This window comes from Nematolebias whitei, chromosome 12, assembly GCF_014905685.2.
Source record: "Nematolebias whitei isolate Nwh7 chromosome 12, NemWhi1, whole genome shotgun sequence".
In the NCBI taxonomy this organism is placed as follows: Eukaryota; Metazoa; Chordata; class Actinopteri; order Cyprinodontiformes; family Rivulidae; genus Nematolebias; species Nematolebias whitei.
In genome coordinates, this window is record NC_056509.1 from 26096996 (window position 1) to 26105151 (window position 8156).

The window sequence follows — 8156 nt, forward strand, 5'->3', positions numbered from 1 at the left end:
CCCTGAAGTCTGGCCTTTTCACTAATGGTTTCAAAAACACAAAGTTTTGTTGTTATATACCTGGATGACTGAGAAAACAAACTTTGTGTTTTTGAAAGGTTCACATACTTTTACCACTCACAAATATGTTATACTGGGTACTTTTTCTCAATAAATAAATGAAGTATACAGTGCCTTGCGAAAGTATTCTGCCCCCTTGAACTTTTCAGCCTTTTGCCACATTTCAGGCTTCAAACATAAAAATATAAAATGTAAATTTTTTATGAGGAATCAACAACAAGTGGGACACAATCATGAAGTGGAATGAAATTTATTGGATGTGTCAAACTTTTTTAGCAAATAAAAAACTGAAAAGTGGGGCGTGCAATATTATTCGGCCACTTTACTTTCAGTGCAGCAAACTCACTCCAGAAGTTCAGTGAGGATCTATGAATGATCCAATGTTGTCCCAAGTGACTGATGATGATAAATAGAATCCAGCTGTGTGTAATCAAGTCTCTGTATAAATGCACCGGCTCTGTGATAGTCTCAGGATTTTGTTCAAAGTGCAGAGAGCATCATGAAGACCAAGGAACACACGAGGCTGGTCCAAGGTACTGTTGTGGAGAAGTTGAAAGCCGGATTTGGGTACAAAAAGATTTCCCAAGCTTTAAACATCCCAAGGAGCACTGTGCAAGCAATCATATTGAAATGGAAGGAGTTTCAGACCACTGCAAATCTACCAAGACCCGGCCGTCCCTCTAAACTTTCATCTGGAACAAGGAGAAGACTGATCAGAGATGCAGCCAAGAGGCCCATGATCACTCTGGATGAACTGCAGAGATCTACAGCTGAGGTGGGAGAGTCTGTCCATAGGACAACAATCGGTCGTACACTGCACAAATCTGGCCTTTATGGAAGAGTGGCAAGAAGAAAGACATTTCTCAAAGATATCCATAAAAAGTGTTGTTTAAAGTTTGACACAAGCACCTGGGAGACACCAAACATGTGGAAGAAGGTGCTCTGGTCACATGAAACCAAAATTGAACTGTTTGGCCACAATGCAAAACGATATGTTTGGCGTAAAAGCAACACAGCTCATCACCCTGAACACACCATCCCCACTGTCAAACATGGTGGTGGCAGCATCATGGTTTGGGCCTGCTTTTCATCAGCAGGGACATGGAAGATGGTCAGAATTGATGGGAAGATGGATGGGGCCAAATACAGGACCATTCTGGAAGAAAACCTGTTTGAGTCTGCAAGAGACCTGAGACTGGGACGGAGATTTATCTTCCAACAAGACAATGATCCAAAACATAAAGACACATCTACAATGGAATGGTTCACAAATAAACGTATCCAGGTGTTGGAACGGCCAAGTCAAAGTCCAGACCTGAATCCAATCGAGAATTTGTGGAAAGAGCTGAAGACTGCTGTTCACAAACGCTCTCCATCCAACCCCACTGAGCTCGAGCTGTTTTGCAGAAAGAATGGGCAGAATTTCAGTGTCTCCATGTGCAAAACTGATAGAGACAAACCCCAAGAGACTTGCAGCTGGAACTGCAGCAAAAGGCGGCGCTACAAAGTATTAACGCAAGGAGGCCAAATAATATTGCATGCCCCACTTTTCAGTTTATTTGTTAAAAAAGTTTGACACATCCAATAAATTTCATTCCACTTCACGATTGTGTCCCACTTGTTGTTGATTCTTCACAAAAAAATTACATTTTATATTTTTATGTTTGAAGCCGGAAATGTGGCAAAAGGTTGAAAAGTTCAAGGGGGTCGAATACTTTCGAAAAGCACTGTATTTTGTCTCATTAGTTTAACCGGGTTCTCTTTATCTACTTTTAGGACTTGTGTGAAAATCTGATGATGTTTCATAAATTTATGCAGAAATGTGGAACATCATAAAAGGTTAACAAACTTTCAAGCACCACTGTGATGGTATCTGTGTAAACTTCACTTTGGAAGGCTGGACAGCGGCAGGGTGTGGTCAGATTTGATGGTTAAATAACCCAGACTGCTTGTTATTACTCTGCTGCCTGTCATGTTGTAATTTGACGACTCGGTACGAGTCATCTTCTGTTTGGGCTGCTTTCCAGCAGTTCACAACATTTCTTACCTGCGTTAACAAGAACCTGTTTATTCACATCTCAGAGGGAGGATGAAGCCAACCGTCCCACTTCTTCTCCTGGTCCTCCTGACTGTGTCAGGACTGACCCGAGCTCAAGTCAAGACCTCTCTCCTGGATCTGTCCAGGATCCTACCCAGCCTCAGCCGACCAGCCAACCACAGCCGCATCTTCTATGCCGTGATGTTTGACGCGGGGAGCACCGGCACGCGCATTCACGTCTACACCTTCATTCAGAGTGACTTGGGTAAAACCACAATGTATTTCCTTTTTATTTTTTTTTGGTTTACTGCCTTTAAATCTGGACTTGTAACCGTGTAAAATGCTCACTGCAAAGAAAGAGATGTAAATCGATTGATTCATTCACTTGATTGAATAAAAGTGAATTTAATTGCTTTTCTGAGTCATACTGAGTCACTTCAGGGGTCATAAGTTATATTTGACTTCATTTCTCAGATAAATTATGTATATAAGCTAACAGGCGTAGACATTTTAATGCTTTTAACAGCTGCTTCATATTTGATGTTGTGCGTTTCAGAACAGTTACCGGTTTTGGACAATGAGATGTTCCATTCCATAAAGCCCGGCTTGTCGGCATATGCTGACTCCCCTGAAATGGTGAGTTCATTGTCAAACGTAATCAATTTTATTGAGCCGAGGGAGAAAGGTCCGCCGGCTCTGCATTGTGGCCAGAAACGCTGTCGATAGTCGCTCTCTGCGGGGATCGCATTACTGATGAAAATAAATAAAAGGAGAGGAAAACTGAACTGACAAACCGGTGGACGTTCAAGCAGATGAAATTACCATAACATTAAGAGTTTGGCTTATTTTACTCGTCACAACGGAGCTTGTTTTTGTTGATGTTTGTGTTCTTGCAGGCTGGGCAAACAGTGACGCTGTTGTTAAAGGTGGCGAAGAAGACGGTTCCTCGTCTGGACTGGAAGAGGACTCCGCTGGTCCTCAGGGCCACAGCTGGACTTCGCCTCTTACCTGCAGAGAAAGCCCAGACTCTCCTGGACCAGGTCAAAAGAGTGCACAGAGACGAAGCCCTCGAGGGGCCGTTTTAACCAGATTCAGTGCAGCAGAGTGCACGTTATCACTTTGTAATCAAGGCTCTACATTGTTTGACACTTTCACAGAAGAGTGCAGCCTCTTATCAGAGGATGCAGCAGCAGAAAGAAGTGTTTTTACTGCAGATAGTAGAGACGAGAGTGTTGTGAGCTCAGAGTGGAAGGCTATCATTAGAAAAAAAACAGGCCTGACGCACCTTGGAAGATAAATGATAGTACTTCATTAATCCCTCCTGAGGGAATTAATTAATCCCACCCAACAGGGGGGACACCTCTGGAGCTTTCATTACAGTAGATAACAGAGGGCTCGTTTTACTTCCCCTGTCTCACCCTGCTGCCCCCCCCCCCCCCCTTCTCCTCAGGTTCAACATGTGTTTGATGAATCTCCTTTTTTGGTCCCAGACGACAGCGTCAGCATTATGGATGGCACAAATGAAGGTGAAGTCTGCCCACCGTCTGTCCCGATAAGCAACATATCCGTCACTTATTCCAGACGTTTAGTATTTTGCAGATGTGTTGCGTTAGTGTTGTCCACGGGCGTTTAAGCTAAATTACAGCCCATTAGAAATGTTTGATGATAATGCCCTTTCACCACAAAGTCACTTGAAGCAAAGCCAATAATCATGTGGTTTAAAAAAGTGCTAGGCCGTGGTGGTGTAGTGTAACTGATTTGTCAGCATTTCAGTGTTACTTGTGTGTACTTGTACCTCGAAATGCACTTGTGTTTGTGTTTCAGATAAAATGACAGCTTTGGGTTTTTTTTTTGCTTGTAATTTGTTTTTTCTTTGCAAATTCAGGAATCCTGGCTTGGATTTCTCTAAACTTTCTGACAGGTAAGCACTGCAAATGTAGCTTGTGTTTGCTCATTTTTACATCAGATAAGAGTTCAACAACAAACACTTTGCCTTAAGGCCCTTGCTGTGATCTTTCAGACGGAGCTAGAATTTTTTGGCTTCTTGGTAACATGTTTACCAAGAAGGGCCATTTTTAAAGATAGCATCTCGTGCGTGACTGATTAGCTTCTCTCGTCTGTGGTTGCTGGATTGAAGGTGGGAAATGTTTTCAGGTCATCTGAATGTAAACACCAGGAGGACGGTGGGAATATTGGATTTAGGAGGAGGATCCACTCAGATCACGTTCCTGCCCAAACTGAAGGTCAGCCGCTTGTCTGAATCTTTAAAATGTTTTTTTAAATATTAAAGTCAGGTGGTTAATAAATCACCGCCTCCTTAATATTCTGCTGCAGACGACCATCGAGAGTGCTCCTGTTACTGATTTTGTTGCCAGATTTGACTTCTTCAACTCAACATTTGAGCTCTACTCTCACAGGTAACTGATGCGTGTCTTATAAAATGCGGTTGTTGCCGGCTGGCGAAAAGCATCTGATAATGTAGTCTAATGTAGTCTACTTTGTCTGTTAGCAAACTATCTTGTGAACCACTGGATATATTTTAATGAAACTCCCAGAAAGGAATCATTGCATGTTCATCTACAGCTGATTATCTTTTGGAATCAATTTGATTCAAGATGGCTGCCACAGCTAATTGACCTCAGCAAACACTGTGTACTTACTGCTTATGAATTTGATGTGGTAGTAGCTGAGCCTTTCACATCACATAGTCGGAGCGCTACCAGACATTACATATGATTACGCCTAACGATTTGCTCAAAGCAGCTATAACAGATGATTATCTCAGACTGAAACGCTGACGAGAAAGACAAGTCATTTGATTTTGTTTGGATGCTCTACAAGTTTACTTCTGAAAATGTTTTTTTCAAACTAATTGTCATGTATATTTACAGTCTAAAAAAGGCGTCCCAGTTATCTTTTTGATTCAACTGGAGTGTGTGTGTGTGTATGTATGTGTATGTTTATATATATATATATATATATATAATATATATATATATATATATATATATATATATATATATATATATAAACAGACCCTTTCCAAAAAAAAATTGACTATCATTGAAAAGTTGTTTTAACTTCCATAATTCTATTCTAAAAAGTTAATCTTTAATAGATGATAGATTCAGGGTCCACAATTTAAACAATTTCAAGTATTTATTTGTTTATTTTTACATAATTTGTGCTTCCAGTTCATGAAACCCACGAAAACAGGAATTCAAAAAATTAGAATACTGTGAAGACATCAGCCCACACTGCTCAGTTTTTGCAGAAAAAAGAAAGAAATTAGGATCACAACAAATCAATCAAAATATGGTACTTTCAAAACAATATGTCAATCTTCAATACTTGGTTGAGGATCTCTTTGCCTTAATCACTGCCTCGATGCGACGTGGCATTGAGGCAATCAGCCTGTAGCATTGACTGGGAGTTATGGAAGCCCAGATTTCCTCGATGCTTGCTGTCAGCTCTTGTTTGTTGTTGAATCTGGTGCTCCTCATTTTCCTCTTGAGAATATCTCATAGATTCTCAATGGAGTTTAGGTCCGGGGAGTTGGCTGGCCAGTCGAGCACTGTGGCATGGGCACAAGAGCGTCAGAAGCATCTGTAATGTGTGTGTGTGTGGGGGGGGGGGGGGTGGAGATAAAATGATGTGTGTGTGTGTGCGCAGGTATGCACATGTGCATGAGTGCGCGCGTTAAAAAAATGTGTTCACTGGTGAACAAAAAAGCAGCATTTCCCCTAGATTTCCTTTAATTCCACACAGTTAAATCATGTTTCTCACCAAGTTTGTGTAAATTCATCTGTGGGTCACAAAGACATTTCAACTTCAATGCACCTCAACACACAGAGTCTCTTACACCTGCAGCGTCTGACAGTGTCACAGTTACTGCTAAGCTAAGATGCTATGTAGCACTCCTCTCAAGCATCATTCTAACTATGTATACAGTATATGTATGATCAACACACACACACACACACCCGTCAACAACTGTCCGCACTAAACTTGCTAAGCTGGCAAGCGAGCAACACAGAGGTGTCTCCACCTCCTTCACCTGTACGCGTTTTCTGCCGAGGCAGGAGACTCGGAGGAGAAACACTGTTGCTGCTGGTGGAGAGTTGGAGGTAACCAGGAAAACCTGGAGTGGAGTTTTAGTGGCTTGAGTATTCTCCTATTAATCAAGTGGAATGGATTGTTAATGAAAAAGGAGAAACTGCACTGACTGAACTAATGTTTCATAGTAAAAGTGGGGGGGCTCCAAATGAACTTTTTTTTTAATGTGTGTGTGGGGTGGGGGGGGGGGGGGGCATGTCCCCTTTGCATATAATGGTTGCGACGCCTATGCATGGGCATCAAACCTGGTTTTGTTGCTTCTGACGACATGGGCAGGGGCCAGGTCCTGCTGGAAGATGAAATCAGCATCTCCATACAGATCCTCAGCAGAAGGAATCATGAAGTCCTCTAAAACATTCTGGTAGACTGTTGCGGAGACCTTGGATTTAAGAAAGCAGAGTTTACCAACACCTGCACCGGACATTGCACCCCAAATCATGACTGACTGTGGATATTTCACACTGGACCTCAAGCAGTATGGGCTCTGTTCCTCACCCTTCTTCCTCCAAACCCTTGGACCTTGATTTCTGAATGAAAGGCACACTTTACTTTCATTGGAAAAGAGGACAGAGGAACCCAACAGTTGTAGTCCATCTCTCGGATGCATCTGAATGTGGTGGTTTTTGAAGCTGTGACTCCCGCCTCATTCCACTCTTTCTGGATCTCTGCCAGATTCTGGAATTTTCTGTTTGATAATTCACTGAAGCCCACGGTCATCTCTTTTGCTGGTGCATCTTCTCCTGCCACATTTTGCCCTTCCACTAGACTTTCCATTGATATGCTTGGACACAGCACTCTGTGAACAGCCAGCCTCCTTAGCTATGAACTTTTGTGGATTACCCATCCTATGGAGGGTATCAATGATGGTCTTCTAGCCAGTTGTTGTGTCTGCAGTCGTCCCCATATTGAACCAAACTGAGACAATTGAACCAAACTGAAGCAATTTAATGACACCTGGGGAAACCTGTGCAGGTGCTTTGAGTTTAGTAGATGATTAGTGTCACACTCAGTTTAAAACATTCATGCCCTGCAACATTTGGGCTGATTTCTCCACAGTATTCTAATTTTTTGAAAAACTGTTTTTGTGGGTTTCATGAGCTGGAAGCCCAAATTATGTAAAAATAAACAAATAAATACTTGAAATCCTTTAAATTGTGGGCCCTGAATCTATCATCTATTAAAGATTAACTTTTTGATTGGAATTATGGAAGTTAAACAACTTTTCCATGATATTCTAATTTTTTGGAAAGGGTCTGTGTGTGTGTGTGTGTGTGTGTCCTTGTTTATGCTACTTTGTGAGGCCAATTTTTCCAACTTATACTACATTGTGAGGACCAACTGCTCCTTATGGGGCCCAAAGCCCGGGCCCCATAAGAAGAAGTCCCGTTGGTGGGTTAGGGGCTAGGTTTAGGACTAAGGTGTGAATTGAGGATGTGTTAGGTTTAGGGTTAGGTATGTACTGGTAATGGTTAGGTTATGGATAAAGGTCATGGTTAGGCTATAGAAATGAATGAAAAATGAATGGAAGTCAATGCAAAGGCCCCACAAAGATAGCAAAACAAACGTGTGTGTGTGTGTGTGTGTGTGTGTGTGTGTGTGTGTGTGTGTGTGTGTGTGTGTGTGTGTGCGTGAGAGAGTGAATGGTTGTTTGTCTCGTTTGTCTCTATGTGGCCCTGTGATGGACTTGCGACCCGTCCAGGGTGTTCCCTGCCCCTCGCACAGTGATTGCTGGACATGGGCACCAGCGACCCCCGTGACCCAAAATGGAATAAACGGGTAAAGAAAATGGATGGATGGATATACACACACACACACACACACACACACACACACACACACACACACACACACACACACACACACACACACACACACACACACACACACACACACATACACACACACACACACACACACACACACACACACACACACACACACA

General features: G+C 42.3%; 1 protein-coding gene across 1 annotated transcript in view; it reads left to right on the forward strand.

The window, feature by feature from the left end:
* The window catches only part of LOC119418091 (ectonucleoside triphosphate diphosphohydrolase 5), a 28013-nt gene that overhangs the window by 2515 nt on the left and 17342 nt on the right, over positions 1-8156 (forward strand). Inside the window, exons 2-8 of the mRNA XM_037685344.1 lie at positions 2143-2363; positions 2655-2734; positions 2995-3138; positions 3549-3624; positions 3984-4019; positions 4253-4341; positions 4433-4515. Coding sequence (XP_037541272.1) covers positions 2150-2363; positions 2655-2734; positions 2995-3138; positions 3549-3624; positions 3984-4019; positions 4253-4341; positions 4433-4515 — 722 coding nt within the window. The 5' untranslated portion in view covers positions 2143-2149. The remainder of the gene's footprint in view (positions 1-2142; positions 2364-2654; positions 2735-2994; positions 3139-3548; positions 3625-3983; positions 4020-4252; positions 4342-4432; positions 4516-8156) is intronic.